We start from the raw sequence: 17,019 nt of genomic DNA, 5'->3' as shown, positions 1-17,019 counted from the left end.
AAATCTTTAAAGTTTTTAAAAATATTTTAAAGCAATGAAAAGTATCATTTTACTATTCAAAAATGCAAAAAACATCAAGCTCATTATTTTGGTAGTTTACACTTTTTTTGTTTCTTTTTAGAGACCTGGCTGTGTTTATTTTATCTGACATACTAATCAGTAATGATCCAATACAAAATTGGGGAAAGTTAAATATACCATGCACACTTGAACCTTATTTTTTGTACTTTAATGTTTAATTATTCAACTTTATAATATTTTCTAACAAAACAAATACTATATATTTATTTTTGATATTTACAATTGGACAACATTATATTTCTTAACAATATCTCTTCTAACAAATAAATCATTTTGATTCTTGTTTGTCCGCGGATTGTAATCATTTCTGTGACTAAACCTAAAATTAAAAGAAAATTGTGTCACAAAATAGAGCAGTTTAATAAAATCATTAATATAATAAAACAGTAATCTTACAAATAAATGTCTTGGTAATCCTCAATTTTAAAGGGAGTGTGAACGTAAAAATTTCTCATCTGATTATCAAATCTTAACATTTTCTAAGCACATTTCACTACACTGATCAACCAAAAACGTCCTATTAACAAAAATATCCAGGAATAATGCCTTGATTTTATGGTATTTTGGGAGAGAAAAAGGAAAAAACTGGGAAAATCTGAACGTTTTTGTTTCTTATAATGTTTGTAGGGATATTTAACTTGTCATATAAAGTGTGTTACCTTTTTTTATGTTTTATTATTATTTGGCCACAACTTGGTCAAAAATGCTCACAAATCAGACCTTTTTTGACCGAAGATACTCAAATGGTTCCTCTACAAGCCCAATCAATCAGTTTTAAGATATCTTTATATTTCAAGGAAAATTGATGAAAATACTAAAAAATGGCAAATTTGGGTGTTACCTTTTATATGCACAGATACCATAAAATCAACAGAAAAAAATACTTATTTTACTTTTCTGTCATTTTTAAAGTTTGATTCTGTTAAATTGGCTATTCTTGAAGGGATTTGTGCATTGATTATACTGAAACATAATATTGGACAGAAATTAATGTATTTCAAAGAAAGAAATTTTTGAAAATAAGAAATTCGACCTCTATCCCTTCAGAGGACAGCTGCCAACCTCCAGTTGACAGGATGTAGTTAAATACTTGTTAGCAATAATAATTAGCCCAAAAAATAAAACAAAATTTTTTTTAATATGGTAAAAAATGATAATCTAAATCTTAATTTTGGGGATGATGATCTTAAAGACGCTCTTGCTGTTGGTGATGATGACCCAGATGGTATCCAAATACATGAGCATTATGACAACTTGTCTATTAAACTATGGTCCGATTTTTGTATTTGTAGCATTCTCCAATCAAGAGAAATACCAAAACATACAATCATAGTTTTTAAATTCTCCATTTCATAAGGTAAATATAGTAGTTTTTAAAAGATGGTTATATTTCTTGTTACAACTTTCAATTGGAGGCTGCTACAAATACAAAAATTGGACCATAGTTCAATATATGAGTTGTCATAATGCTCATGTACTTGGATACCATCTGGATCATCATCACCACCAGTAAGAGCATCCTTCAGATCATCATCCTCAAAATTAAGATTTAGATTATCATTTTTTTACCATATTAAAAAACTTTTTGTTTTACTTTTTGGGCTAATTATTATTGCTAACAACTATTTAACTACATCCTGTCAACTGTAGGTTGGCAGCTGTCCTCTGAAGTGATAGAGGTCGAATTTCTTATTTTCAAAAATTTCTTTCTTTGAAATACATTAATTTCTGCCAAATATTATGTTTCAGTATATTTCAATGCATTAATCCCTTCAAGAATAGCCAATTTGACAGAATCAAACTTTAAAAATGAGAGAAAAGTAAAAATAAGTATTTTTTCTGTTGATTTTATGGTATCTTTGCATATAAAAGGTAACACCAAATTTGCTGTTTTTTAGTATTTTCATCAATTTTCCTAGAAATATAAAGATATCTTGAAACTGATTGATTGGGCTTGTAAAGGAACCATTTGAGTATCTTTAATCGAAAAAGGTCTGATTTGTAAGCATTTTTTACCAAGTTGTGGCCAAATAATAATAAAACATAAAAAAAGGTAACACACTTTATAGTTGAAACAATTTACTTACTGTTAAGGATTTATTTTATGATATAAAATTGCCAATTAGTTTTTTTATAAAGTAGTAATTAGGTAATAAAGACTTATTTTAAATTTGTATTATTGACAAAAAAATACCTCACTGTCACAAAGGGTTGAATCTCAAAATAATATTTAAAATAATAATATCATTTTTTATCGTGTTGGACAATAAATAACCCACTTTGGAGAATTAGTTTACACTTTTATCAGACTGTTTATAAAGAAATATTGCGTCTTTATTATTTACAAATTTGTAATTAAAGGTGGGCAAGAGATGGGCCATCTAAAGTTAATTGGATACTAATAAAAAAAAACCTGTTTCTAGCTGTGTTATTGTATTTGGTTTTCAATAAAAAACATTGCTTACTTTATCAATTTCTAAGTAACTATACATTGGTTTAAAGCAAGGATCATGTTAAAAGTCAGCTTAACCGTTAGAAAAAATCAAGAACTATGTGAAAAAGTTTAATTTTAGCTATAATGGGAGAAAAAAGCAATTTAATGCACATTTTATATAATACAGAAAATTTCTTCCTTTCCCTTTACCTTATAAAAATCGTCTGAAAAAGCCGTTTTTTTAAGCAAACAAAAGCGCGTTTTGCTCTATCTGTGAGATATTATGAATGAGATAATGTTAAGATTTGATATTAAGATGAGAAAAATTTACGTTCACAGTCCCTTTAAAGGGAGTGTGAACGTAAAAATTTCTCATCTGATTATCAAATCTTAACATTTACTAAGCACATTTCACTACACTGATCAACCAAAAACGTCCTATTAACAAAAATATCCAGGAATATTGTCTTGATTTTATGGTATTTTGAGAGGGAAAAAGAAAAAAACAGGGAAAATCTGAACGTTTTTGATTCTTATAATGTTTGTAGGGATATTTAACTTGTCATATATAGTTGAAACAATTTACTTACTGTTAAGGATTTATTTTATGCTATAAAATTGCCAATTAGTTTTTTTATAACGTAGTAATTAGGTAATAAAGACATATTTTAAATTCGTATTATTGACAAAAAAATACCTCACTGTCTACAAAGGGTTGAATTTCATAGGTTATTAAAAATAATAATATCCTTTTTTATTGTGTTGGACAATAAATAACCCACTTTGGAGAATTAGTTTACACTTTTATCAGACTGTTTATAAAGAATATTGCGTCTTTATTATTTACAAATTTGTAATTAAAGGTGGGCGAGAGATGGGCCATCTAAAGTTAATTGGATAATAATAAAAAAACCTGTTTCTGGCTTTGTTATTGTATTTGGTTTTCAATAAAAAATATTGCTTATTTTATCAATTTCTAAGTAACTATACATTGGTTTAAAGCAAGGATTATGTTAAAAGTCAGCTTAACTGTTAGGAAAAATCTAGAACTATGTGAAAAAGTTTAATTTTAGCTATAATGGGAGAAAAAATCAATTTAATGGACATTTTATATAATACGGAAAATTTCTTCCTTTCCCTGTACCTTATAAAAATCGTCGGAAAAAGCCGTTTTTTAAGCAAACAAAAGCGCGTTTTGCTCTATCTGTGAGATATTATAAATGAGATAATGTTAAGATTTGATATTAAGATGAGAAAAATTTACGTTCACAGTCCCTTTAATAAAAATAATTAGATATTCCTACTTAATTAAGAAGTGGATTGAGAGACTGGTTAATACTAAACAAGGATGAAAATATCAATAAATAGTGCAGCTCAGAAAAAACAAGCCATTTTAGAAAATAAAATACATGAATTAATAAAGATATTTCTCGTATTCATTCGAATCCGGTGGATAGAAACCGGTTCTCATCCATACAAAAAAACTATGTCTAACATCGTATTATATCCAGTTTTCTACGAATATAGAAATGTACAATCATAAGATTAAAACCAGTTTTTTTAGCCGGTCAACCTTAAGCTTATAAAGGTCGACCTAAAGTTTCCAGAGGTCGACCTTTGTCTTTTGTGAACTGGGCTTTAGCCTTCCATCCCAAGAAGTAGCTATGTCATTATCAATTGCCATTTTCCTTATAAAATTTTATAACACAATATTGTATTACCAAAATGTTGGAGAAAACAATGTTAAGATTAAATGCGCATACATAGATTAGACTAAAATTCAAATAAAAATTCAGATTTAAAGCAAATAAAATCTTTTTTTACTTTAGCCAAATGGACTGACGGATTGACGAACCGTTTAACAAAGTGAATTATAGTGTAGCTTCGTTACTAAAAATCAAAGACCTGTCATATCCAAGTTTATCCATAAATGTTATGATTTTGTCTCTTGATGAATCTAAGATATTTTTAAAAAATTTACAAAGCTTTCTGAAATTGGATTTGTATGTCAATCTGTATTTTTGTTATAAACTTTGATATGTTGCATTTTTAAATAATTCAAATATTATATTATTTTGTAAAAGTTAAAACAGCTAATATATTAATAGAGTATTTAAAATGTAATTAATGTTAATGTAGTTAGTGTTACCGCCTTGAGGTAATAATCTAAAATAGTCGAATTTTTAGCTAAAAATGAATATATCATTACCTTTCTGAACTAATCCAGCAAGATCTGTTTCAATATCAAGTACTTCAATATCAACTTTATCCCAAGGAATACTTTCAAGTACTGCCAGCTCATACCCTTCAATGTCCAGAACAAACAGGTTGACAGTTGGATTGCCAACAGCCAGAAGAAGGGAGTACAGTGGGTAGCATTGTAACTAGAAATAAAAACAAGGATGACAACATTTATAAGAAGCAAAGCATAAAGAATTGAAAGTCATCGCAAAAGAAACATAAACAGTAAAGGAGGAATCTAATAGAAATAATTCATGGTTAACATAGTAAGGTCATTGAAATTTTTTGTTTTAGCTTATTGTAGCTGTCCTGTTTAAAGTCATTATTGTCCTTATTAATTTAAATCTAAATTTAAAATCAACAATACCTCTACATCTACAGATTTAGCTGTATGCATTGAAAAAGATGGAAATGTCCTGAAAAAATAAAGATATAAAATGGAGTACAGGAGCAAAGGAATACAAAAAAGAAAGCTATTGGGAAACCGAATTTGATTAATAAACTTTAAATTCAACCCTAAAATAATCGCCAATGAAACTATGTTTCATAATGTCTTAAATGCATTTACAAAAAATAAAACAAAGATTTAAGCAAAGCATGTTGGAAAATATTAGCGAAATAAACTTACTTAAATCCATCATATTTACCACTTTTCTTCCACAAAGTACCTCCACTGAAATGATAATATTAACAAATTATAATAATAAATGGCATGAATATTTAGTTAGTCCAAAAATATGTCAGGAATGTGAACAGATTTAGTCAGGGACAAGGGAAGGTCTGTCTGAACAAAAAGTCTATTAAAATCTTGAATCTAATCACGAAACCTTTATGAGTGTGTAATATTATCGATGATTCAACCATTATTAAAAAGGGCTTGTAGTAATTATGATAGAGTATAAATTAGTTAATCTAAATTCACTAAACCTCATCAAAATTGTGTAGATTATTAACAGGGATCGGCAGCCGCGCGTAAGCCGCGTGTAAGCCTCAGTGATATCGTCATTTTATCACTATAATATTAATATTAATATGTATAAAACTGCTCTTTCTGAAATTTCTTTTTCTGCTCACAAGCAGGTTTAAAAGGGAGGCAGAGGCGCGGCTGCCGAACCCTGATTATTAATGTTATTAGCAGACAGATTTTTAAAAAAATAACACAGTAGGGAGATTAAAAAACATTTTTAAATACTTTTCAAAAATAAAATCTTTAAATATTTTTCTTACCCATAAAATTTGTAACTGTTTAAAGACGAAAAACAAAATATTTTGACAAATTTTTACTTCGGCTCATTTTTAAACACTTCCTAATTAACCCTTCAGAGCAAGTTAAAGTAAAAGTTTCAAATTGATTCAATAGCTAAAAAACATCTTACTTTAAAGCTCAAAAATAAAATCCTTTGCTCATTACTTATTAAAACAAGGATGACAACATCCATAAAAGCGAAGCTCTGAATTGGAAGGAAAATCGAAAATTAACACTTATAGAGTGACAAAACTGAATCACTGAACATATGTCTATACAAAATTGTAATTAAATTTATTGCAAAACTAATTAATTACATTTTACTGTTTAAGGACATACTAACGTTTTTAAGACTAGTTATAGAGAAGCTTCGCTTATAACACCATACCTTGTTGTAATAGCTTGTTTTAAATGGACGTACGGACTTTCTAGTAATGATTATAGAGTTGCTGCGCTTTCCAATTTGTACCTAACTGCAATAGGAATTAACATGTAAAGTTTGAAATTGAAAGGACAATCTAACCTTTTTAGATTAACAAAAAAGCTAACTGTAACGGATGGACGTACGGACGGACTTACGGACTGACCCTAATTACAGAAAAGCTTCGCTTTTTAAAAATAAATGACCTTGAAACATAACTTAATTTAAAATAAGCATAAAAAAACATATTTTGGTGCCTTACCACAAAGTTGCCTATCAAGCACTGATCCCCCCTCCTTATTTGAATTATATCTTTTGGTTTCTTTAATGCTATATCAAAAGGACTCCCTACCTTTTGGTCGTTTACAATTTGTTTGAAATTAATGGTCGGGAAAGGGGGGATTCTGTGCTCTACAAGGCACTATGGGGGAAACTACCCATATTTTAAATTCTGTAAAAAGTTTGTAAATGTTGATATTCGGAGAAGATTAGTTGTTTTTAGTATTGCAGTACATAATAAATCATGATTTCAGGGAAGCTTCTAATTTATATTACCCATTTCGCCACTTCCCTCCAACTTGTTTCACAATTAGAGGCAAGAAGTTGTCAAGAAATACCAAATTAAGCCACAACATATATTACAAAATTTAAGATTTGGAAAAGGATAGTTATTTAGTTCAGAATTTTATTGATAGGTGTCGTAAAAACTTTTTTTATGTAAAATTTTTTAGATGAGATAGATATCTAAACAATCTTAAATATTTTTCAAAATATTACAGCTATCCACTCTTTGGGATTTTCAATAAATTTTATTCACTATTAAACATATAACTTACGAGTAGTCTATGATTTAGATGAAATATATAAAATATGTAAAAAGCATTAATTAGCCCGTTTATCTCAGAACTGAACATGGGACTAATCTCTGACTATCCTTTTTGCATGGCTTGTAGTAAAGTGAGCAAAAACTAATAAAATAATGCTTGAGTTTCTCATCAAATTCTGCCAAAAGTTGCATAATCTCATCATCTAGTTTTAACTGGAAATCTATGAAATCAGCTCTAAAGCATTGTTTGCCAGAATAGCCTTCCCTTGTCCCTGGATTTAGTGACATTTGAAATAAAAGTTACTAAGGATATACTTACTTCATATCAAAGCTGGAAAAGTATGGTTGTTCTTTAATTCCAATACAGGTGTTAATGAGATAAGCTTGTCTGTTGACCTGAAATGAAGGACAATTGTGAGTGTTAGACGCTATAATAATAAACTCTTACTTACATAATTTAACATGTTATTTATGAAAAATGTTTTGAAAAATATTTTTGATGACCCTTGGACATTTGCGGCAATGGATGCCTTACTTATGTTGACAAAAAAATTACAAAACACAGGAAAAGTGAAAACTGCTGATAAACATTGAATTTCTATAACTTAGTTTTGATAGACTATTATGGTTGGGTCCAGACAGATCCTCTGAAAGAGTAACTCAGCCCTTGAAATAAAAATGATATTTGAAAGGCTTACCCTAACTACCCTCTCCCATATATTAAAGTAAATTCTTCACTAGATCCAAATCAAGGTTTGCAAATAGTTAAACCGAATTTGACACCTTTTGGTTTAAATATACAGCCACACTAATAACCTTTCATTTAAAGCCCCCAACCCATGAATTTATCCTGGAAAATATATATTTCTTTTTTATTCAAAATTAATTATACTTGAATGCTTGACAGACTTCAAGTTTGTTTTTGTAATACATACCATTTTACAATCACTATATCCTTCTCCTGTTGGTTCCACAAGAATACCTATATATAAATTTTGTATTGTGGGGCCGAGTTAATTATGATCATCTTTATTGACATTTGTATGTTTTGATAAAATTTGTTAACAGAGAAAATGCTGATAATACCTATAATGCATTGTTAAATTGTTTTGCTTTTAATTAGATTCTAAAGATATTGGGACCTTTAAATGGGGTAAACATTATGCATTATTGCAATTTTTTGTTACAAATTTTAGACACTAATGACAAGTAATTTTCTATATTCAAATGGCCAAAATACATTCTTTCTAGTAAGACTTTGAAACCAATTACTATCCATGGGATAATATCCAGTTCTTAGCCATACTGATAAATTATGTATAGCATCATATTGCAGACAATAATCCACAAATAATGACATAAAAAATCCTAAAATCAAAAATGGTTTTGTTAGCCATGTCTCCAAACAATCTCCCTTTTGTTATCCAACTATCTAAAACCTACCTTTCCATCCATAATTATACTCAAATGGAAGAGTAACAGAGCCAGTTTCACAGTCTGATGCACCAGCTTCAATAAAAAATCCATTCTAAAAACAATGCTTTGTATAAATGTGTTTAAGTGCAAGTGTGTTAAAGCCATATGTGTCAAAAATGGATTAGGTAAAAGACAAAACTGATTGTTCAAGAAATTTTATAAAAGCTTATTATTGATTCAAGGCAGGTTAACGTTTTATTATTAGGTGGGAGTTTCACCTTTTAGATACAAATAGGAAATGAAAGTAAACTTTTGTAAAAATACAGGTTAAGGACTTCTGTTCATCTGATCTTTTAGTGCAGCAATAAATTTCATTTTAGAAAATAAAATTACTTACCTTTTTATTTTTAAAAATCATGTCTCTAATATCTTCTGCTTGTGAATGATTTCCATATTCTATGTATGAATTAATTTAATTGGTTTTAATATTCATATATGTAGAATATGTATTTTTACATATGCACTTGACAAAAAAAACATTTGTATCTAGTTATGGTTAAATGGTATAGGTTGTAATGCTTGGCTTGATTTTATACACAGGAATTTTGGCAAGATTTTATAAGTTTTACCTATCAGACAGGTTTATATGTATCATTTGTCAGTATTGCACTAAAAAATATAATTTTCCAAAAATACACTGTTTATATTTTGAAAAGGATGTTATTATTTGTGTAATGTATAGGCTGGCTTCTAAAAAAATCCAAGTAAACTAAGCAGTTTCAATGAGTTTCACCACCTGTTAAGAGTTTTCTGGCTAATCATAAACTAATTCATTACCAAACGTGAAAGCTCTGTTATTAAACAGATGATAATTATGTTCTTCTGGGTTAGGATGCACCATAATATCTCTTTTTATTACACCTAAAAGCAGAAATTTTTTTCTTATCAAAATACTTTCAAAGATTAGGAAACTGTTTTCTTATTAAAATCAATTTAAAGGGCGAATAAAGGTTCAATATGATATGAGCTTATATCAAAGGTGCCATTACATAGTTTTAGAATATCTATGCCAAATTTAAAAATTCAAAAAAATCCTTAACCCTTACAGATCGGGCCCCTATTCCCACCTTAAAGGGACTGTGAACGTAAATTTTTCTCATCTTAATATCAAATCTTAACAATATCTCATTCATAATATCTCACAGATAGAGCAAAACGCGCTTTTGTTTGCTTAAATAACGGCTTTTTCCGACGATTTTTATAAGGTAAAGGGAAAGGAAGAAATTTTCCGTATTATATAAAATGTGCATTAAATTGCTTTTTTCTCCCATTATAGCTAAAATTAAACTTTTTCACATAATTCTTGATTTTTCCTAACGGTTAAGCTGACTTTTAACATAATTCTTGCTTTAAACCAATGTATAGTTACTTAGAAATTGATAAAATAAGCAATATTTTTTATGGAAAACTAAATACAATAACAAATCTAGAAACAGGTTTTTTATTAGTATCCAATTAACTTTAGATGGCCCATCTCTCGCCCACCTTTAATTACAAATTTGTAAATAATAAAGGCGCAATATTTCTTTATAAACAGTCTGATAAAAGTGTAAACTAATTCTCCAAAGTGGGTTATTTATTGTCCAACACAATAAAAAAGGATATTATTATTTTAAATAGCCTATGAGATTCAACCCTTTGTAGACAGTGATGTATTTTTTTTGTCAATAATACGAATTTAAAATAGGTCTTTATTACCTAATTACTACGTTATAAAAAAACTAATTGGCAATTTTATATCATAAAATAAATCCTTAACAGTAAGTAAATTGTTTCAACTATATATGACAAGTTAAATATCCCTACAAACATTATAAGAAACATAAACGTTCAGATTTTCCCTGTTTTTTCCTTTTTCCCTCCCAAAATACCATAAAATCAAGGCATTATTCCTGGATATTTTTGTTAATAGGACGTTTTTGGTTGATTAGTGTAGTGAAATGTGCTTAGAAAATGTTAAGATTTGATAATCAGATGAGAAGTTATTACGTTCACACTCCCTTTAATAGATCGGGGGGGGGGGGGGGGGGTCATATTGACCCCCCCCCTCTATCTCGGCTTCTGTTACAGATAAAGACGTAAAATTTTTTTCTGGTGGTTCATGTGCATTTTTAGAGAAAATTACTTTTTCTAGTCATAGCGATCAGGCCGCTCCTTAGCCACTTTTTAGTGGACAGCCGCTAAATTTTAAAACAGCTGTAGAGCGGCCAATTTTGTAGCTAGGATGACCAAATTTTAGGACGAACTTTTATTTTTTATAACAAAAAAATTACTTTTTCTGATCATCGCCAAAAAACGGCAAATAACGAAAACCGCCATTTTCGGCGGTTATGGCAGTAAAACGGCGGTTGGTGGCGCCAATTAATATTTTTATCTGTTCATTATTGCTCAAGGATTTACCAAAAAAATTTATAGGTCTCTAGCTGTAATAGAAGCCACGATATTCATGATATATGTCTGTGGTAAAAGCCGGACAAAAATCGGTCATAAAGTCGGTCAGGGTGCGGTCAAACGGTCATAACACCGCTTTTCTCATTCACCAAAAAAATTTTAAGTTTCTACCTTATATACAAAGTCATAATGTAGAAATTAAGATTTATTTAGATTATTTAGATTTTTTTTAAAATTTTGGTGCTACCCAACCGACTTTGACCGGATACCACGACCGACACAGACCAGATATCCTCATAAAATCAACTCTTGCCAACGTATAATTACTAAACTTAAAAAGTCATGAAGTCACAACTCTCTATCTTACCTACCAAAAAATGGCATTGAAAAAATAGAGGGGGGGGGTCAATATGACCCCCCCCCCCCCAATCTGTAAGGGTTAAGTAGATTTTGCAATTTTTGTGTTTACTTCAACATATAATAAATCAGATGACCTACAGAATCGTTTATTTTAGCCCTTTACAAGACTTTTTTTGACTAGTTTTCTTAAGTTTAATTGATTATTTCATTGGCATGCATCTTAAATGATAATTTAAATGTTTATTTTCTTTAATTATATACTATTTTATTCAAATTTTAAATAGCGTCAAAAATTTTGCTTTATAGTGCATCATAAAGATAAATATTAAGTTTTTAAATTTATTTTCTCTACTAAGATTTTAGATTGATTCATGATGAATACAATATATTTATATAAAAATATATAATTTGTAAAAATATATTTACCCTATGGAGCTTGCATAAAAACACAAACATGATGCAACTTCTAGCAAACAAAAATAATATTTTAATTTTGAAATATTTTTTTTAAAATTAGTTTTCAGCCCTCCCTTTTTGAATGTACTTTTACAAAATTATGTTATGAAAAATTTATTTGATCAAAAGTAAAAGTTGCAGCATCCTTTTTTTTCCCATTCCTTTCGTCTTCATTATGACTATGATTGAACAAAAGCTTTATAATACAACCTTCTGACGCAGCCTTGTGTGATGCAGGGATGTTTGGTTTTCTTAAAGAACCACACTAGTTACGCGAAATGGCGTAATTATATCAACGAATCAGTACGGTTTTAGGCTAGAAACGGACTTATACAGTTAAATATGTCAATGTCTTTAAGTTATTTATAATCTATATAATTGCACGCTTGAAAGAAGCTCATATCATATCAAACCTATATTCGGCCTTTAAAGTAAGATCAACACCAATGTTTATATAGATCTATTTTGGTCAATGGTCAATCAGACACAATAATCCATCAAACTTTAAAAAATGAATTTACTATGTAAAGATTAAATCTATATTTTGTCATTTTTGAATCAATACCATGATGGAAGCAACAGTTTTCTAAAGGAAAACTTTATACTGATATAATGAATTGTAAATTCCCAACTTTTAAAATATATAAATAAAATGTTTAAAACTGTGACTGTACACTATTTTATCAAATAAAGAGGTCATATTGTTCATATCATTATTCCAATTCAGAGAAGGATGATCTGTTCTTCTTGTATTGATAAAAATATAGGGTGTAGATTTGAAAAAAAAACAATAATCCAACCTTATTAATAAAAATGTTACTTACTTGTTAAGTGAGTGTTATCAGAATCAAGGCAATTTAAGAGTGGCCTAAGAATTAAAGTTTATTTAGCTTTAACAAGATTAACATACATAACAGAAGCAAAGCTTTTTAAAATGATAGGTAAATATAAATGAATTCCTAATTTTCAAACTAGGCAAGTCTATATCTATTTTGTCTATTTAAGTTTTTACATAAATTGATGACAAAAGTATTTAATGATAGTGATGATAATATAGTAGCACCTCTTGGAATTGAGTAAAAGATTTAGTAGATACTTACCTATGATTGTATTTGTATTCAAATGTTACAAATGTATCATCTCTTTGTCTGGCAACTTGTTTTTTCACTGTAATCTAGAACATTTTTAAAACATTGGAAAAAAGGTATATATTCAAGGTTGTAATAACAAATATGAAATAATGGCCATTGATAACAAGAACAAAAAAAATGTTGGTAGCTATCATTAATACAAGATTAAATATTTAGAAACAATAAAGCTGCTAAGAGGCAATTTTCCACCTTTCAATGTTATGAAATAATGAAATATAATCCCTTATATTTAAAATTTACACAAAAAAAATAGACTTCTATCTTTCATATTAGTTGAGAAAAACACTGTCCTATAAAATAAAGTAGTTTTTCAATCAGTGAGCACAGCTCCTTGTTTTTTTATAAATCAGGCAGACAATAATTATAAACTGCACCACTACAAATATGATTAAACAATTATCAAATATTTAAGGAAGGGAGCTTGGAAAAATAGAGTTGCATGCATAATAAGTGCAGTCAATATTTTTTTTCCTTTGAATGATATTGTAGTTACTTTTTAAAAGATAGCTAAATAAAAATTCATAATTAAAAAATCATTTTATCATATTAAATTGATAGGAATCGCACTTTCCTTTTCATCTTTTCTTCCCCAAATAAGAAAGAATAATTCAACTTAAAAAGGAAAGTATTTTCCTTTTTGTCTGCTATTTTGGTAAACAATAGAATAAGATATAAAATAAAAGGAAAAAATTTATGAAGAAAAAAGAATTAAAATATATATCTGTAAGCTAATTCATACTACAAAATCACTAAATTAAATGAAAATTTAGATTTACTCAGTCTTTATCCTGGTTCATCCATGAACAATATTCAAAACTATTTTTTGCGATATTATTATTTTTTGTATTTAGTATCATTTTTATGAAAGTTGTTGAATATGAGAAGAAATTAAGACACTTTTTTACCTGCATTTACTTTTTTTATTTAAACTTTTTTTTCTATATTGGCGACAATGTCTGTTGAGACATAAAATTTATTCAAATACTTTTTCCTGTTTTATGTCTTTAAACGTAGATTTGTTGCAGTTTTTTGTCATTTGTATTCTAATAGGACTAAAAGCTACTGTTTAGTACAACTTATTACAAAAATTATTAGTTTTAAAAACCTGATGTTTTTAGACGTTTCCTATGAAGAAAATACACTTTTCAGATAAAGGCAATCAAAATCCTTATTTATATTATAAAAAGTAACAACTGCACTTATATTCCAAATATTTTATTGGCTTTAGTGAAAATTGACTGCACTTAATGCATAAGGATTTCTAAATTACAACTTCCTAAATATTGCCACTTGTTTTTTACCTGTACATCTGTAATATTATAATCATCATTGTTCAGCTCTCCCTAATATTAAAATAAACTTATATTGTTGTGTCTAATAAGAGTCATTATGTCAGCAGAATGATCGAGGTTCAGTATTAACCCTTAACAGTAAAGGGGGGGGGGGGCGTAGACACCCCCAAAATTTTTATTTTTAAAATTCCCCCCCCCCCCAAATAAAAAAGCTTGGACGCCCCTGCCTGCAGGTCCTGATCCTCCAGGTCTCCAGAAATCTTTAAAAGGCTACTGTAACCGCAATTTTTGACTTAGAGACTTTAAATTTTAAACTTAAGCTTTTCTTACATGTCTACATAACGTATTAAAATTTCATAAAGCTCTGCGGCGGCTGGCAGCTGCCAAGTACAGCTGCGGCCGCTGAAATTTATATTTTGATATTTCTACTATAAAATTTACATAAAGATGAACATTTTCTGCAAAAAAAATTTCTTCTAGCTTCAAAAATAAGAAAATTACAGCCGTTTGAAATTTTTAAGTTAAAAATGACCTAAAAATAAATGTTGTTAAATAAAATGGTGAAGGATGCGAAAATTGACTTTGACTTACTTAAGATCGGAAATTTATTATTAAACAGGGCACTTGCACAAAATATTTTAGCCTTCTAGCTCTAATAGAAACTGAGATAATAGGGGGGGGGGGGCGTTGAACGCCCTCTCTATCCCGACCGATTAAGTGTCCCGACTGTTAAGGATTAAAACATTAATCAATAAGAAATAGGTTTAAATATCAAAATTGTAAAAACAGATAACAATTCTTAGAGAAAATTTTATTTAGATTTTAAACTTTTCTTGCAATTAATTGTACCGAAAGTACCTTTACAATTTTTCTAACAATATCACAGTCAATTCCATAGTTGTTCCACAAACCATCCCCTTGAAAATTAATAAATTTAGTTATAAAGGGAAGAGAATTTTCACCTATTGTAGTCTGTATGTTAGTTATTTTTAATGTGACCTTTGCTACAACCTGTCCTAAGTCTTTACATTGACAGAAGATTTAGACAATAGCTGTAATTATTAGAACATTTATTATTAGATCTTTAGATTGTTTCTTTTTACTTACAGCCATCAATTATTAAGAAGTTTATCCTTATTTTTAAAATTAATTCCCCATGGCAATTGCTGTACCCAAAATTAAACATATGATTAATCTCAACAGTAAAAAATCCCTTTTTACTAACTTACTGACATAAATCATCGAGAAGCTTTGCTTTAATCTTAAACATTTTTTTACAAAAAACTTTAAAGACATTATTGTATATGGTAAAAATTTAAGAAACTAACCTTTATTATTCTGTATTGAAATAAAGCTAAATGAAGCTATACATAATATTATCAAAATAGTTTTAACATGATGTAGTTTTATTTTAATTGAAACATTTTTTAACATAATAAGTATTTCACGTAGTTTTCCTTTCACTACCATTTTTCAGCTAGAGTTTGTCTATGACTGATTTACCTATGCACACTTTAGAAATTTGTATGACTTGCAAATAGTGCGGTCCTAAAAATATATTTATTTTCTCAAAAAAATTGTAGGGAATGCATACACATCTTTCCTTTACGCATCCCCAGACAGGGCCCCTCCCAACAACCAAGGGGGATGCCATTTAAACTTATATCTACCATTAAATGTGAATATTGAATTAATTATGATAATTATTATAGTTTAAAGAGAAACAGTTTTAAAATTAACTTTGGAGATATGATAGATATTTTATCTTTAAATTTTTTTCTTGTAATTGTGAACCAAAAGTTCACAGTGTCTCAAAATGAGAAAGTAGGTTATGCAAGAATATAGGAATAGTTCAATTTGTAATAAATTCTATTTAGAATTTTGCTCTATTTTCTTTAAAACCAGATTCATCATGAGATTATCTGGATAATTTAGAAAAGACTAATTCAACAAGAAGAAAAATGTATAATTGAATGAAACAATATCTATAACATATTCTACATATTCTTTAATTATCAAATACAAAATTGACTTTGAAACTCAGTCACCCCTAAAAATATTATGGTTCTTATCCAGCGGATATTAATCGGTTTGAAATCCATATTGGAAATATATTTAAAATAATTAACTAATACATGACATTCACTATTTGATAACTTTAAACAAAATGATCAAACAATATGTAAAATTGTTCCTTAATTCATTAAACTTCTAGAATAACATCATAGATGTAGATCAAAATTAATGTAGAAACGTTTAGACACTCAACTTACTGAATCAAACTTCAATAAAGTCTCCAAAGTTGTTGAGTCATATTTAAAAAAAAATTTGGTAGCAAAGCTACTCTTCAATTTGAAATGTCCACCCTTTAGTCCTGAAGAGGACGTAAAATTTGTGACGAGGAAGTGTGTTTTTCTCATATGTTTTTGAAGCCTCGTGGTTTTTTGTGAAACTTTCACTGACCAATTCACTTATAAACAAAACTTCTGTGAAAAGACCAATTAAAAACAGTGTCAAATGGCAAAACCATATAACTTTTCAATTTTTTTTAATCAATCAGTCCTGGCGGCCATAGGAGCCATCCAAAATCCAGGTTCATCATATTCTAAATCAAATATTTCATGCCCTTTTGCTACATACACAG

The 17,019-nt window shown here is 28.6% G+C and overlaps 1 protein-coding gene across 1 annotated transcript; it reads right to left on the bottom strand.

Moving 5' to 3' along the window:
- Nucleotides 1–270: 270 nt before the first annotated feature.
- On the bottom strand, nt 271–15,918 carry LOC145325162 (uncharacterized). Its single transcript, XM_080168022.1, has 15 exons — nt 15,704–15,918; nt 15,234–15,292; nt 14,385–14,426; nt 13,033–13,106; nt 12,757–12,800; nt 9,503–9,586; nt 9,063–9,121; nt 8,693–8,777; nt 8,185–8,231; nt 7,569–7,645; nt 5,385–5,429; nt 5,124–5,172; nt 4,725–4,899; nt 4,421–4,472; nt 271–400 (listed from the first exon to the last, which is right to left on the bottom strand). The coding sequence occupies exons 1-15, from the start codon at nt 15,843–15,845 to the stop codon at nt 298–300; spliced, it is 1,137 nt and encodes a 378-aa protein (XP_080024148.1). The 5' UTR covers nt 15,846–15,918; the 3' UTR covers nt 271–297.
- Nucleotides 15,919–17,019: the final 1,101 nt, after the last annotated feature.

The sequence above is a fragment of the Acartia tonsa genome, chromosome 7 (genome assembly GCF_053477335.1).
Source record: "Acartia tonsa isolate MP-2025a chromosome 7, ASM5347733v1, whole genome shotgun sequence".
NCBI classification, from domain to species: domain Eukaryota; kingdom Metazoa; phylum Arthropoda; class Copepoda; order Calanoida; family Acartiidae; genus Acartia; species Acartia tonsa.
Note: the sequence above shows the minus strand (reverse complement) of the source record. Positions and strands in the feature narration are given on the sequence as shown.

Coding starts and splice junctions, on each gene's coding strand:
- LOC145325162 (XM_080168022.1), bottom strand. CDS start 15,845: ATGGTAGTGAAAGGAAAACTACGTGAAATACTTATTATGTTAAAAAAT. Junction 9,122..9,502: donor TAACAGAGCTTTCACGTTTG/GTAATGAATTAG, acceptor ATTCATACATAG/AATATGGAAATCATTCACAA. Junction 7,646..8,184: donor GATATAGTGATTGTAAAATG/GTATGTATTACA, acceptor CCTTCATTTCAG/GTCAACAGACAAGCTTATCT.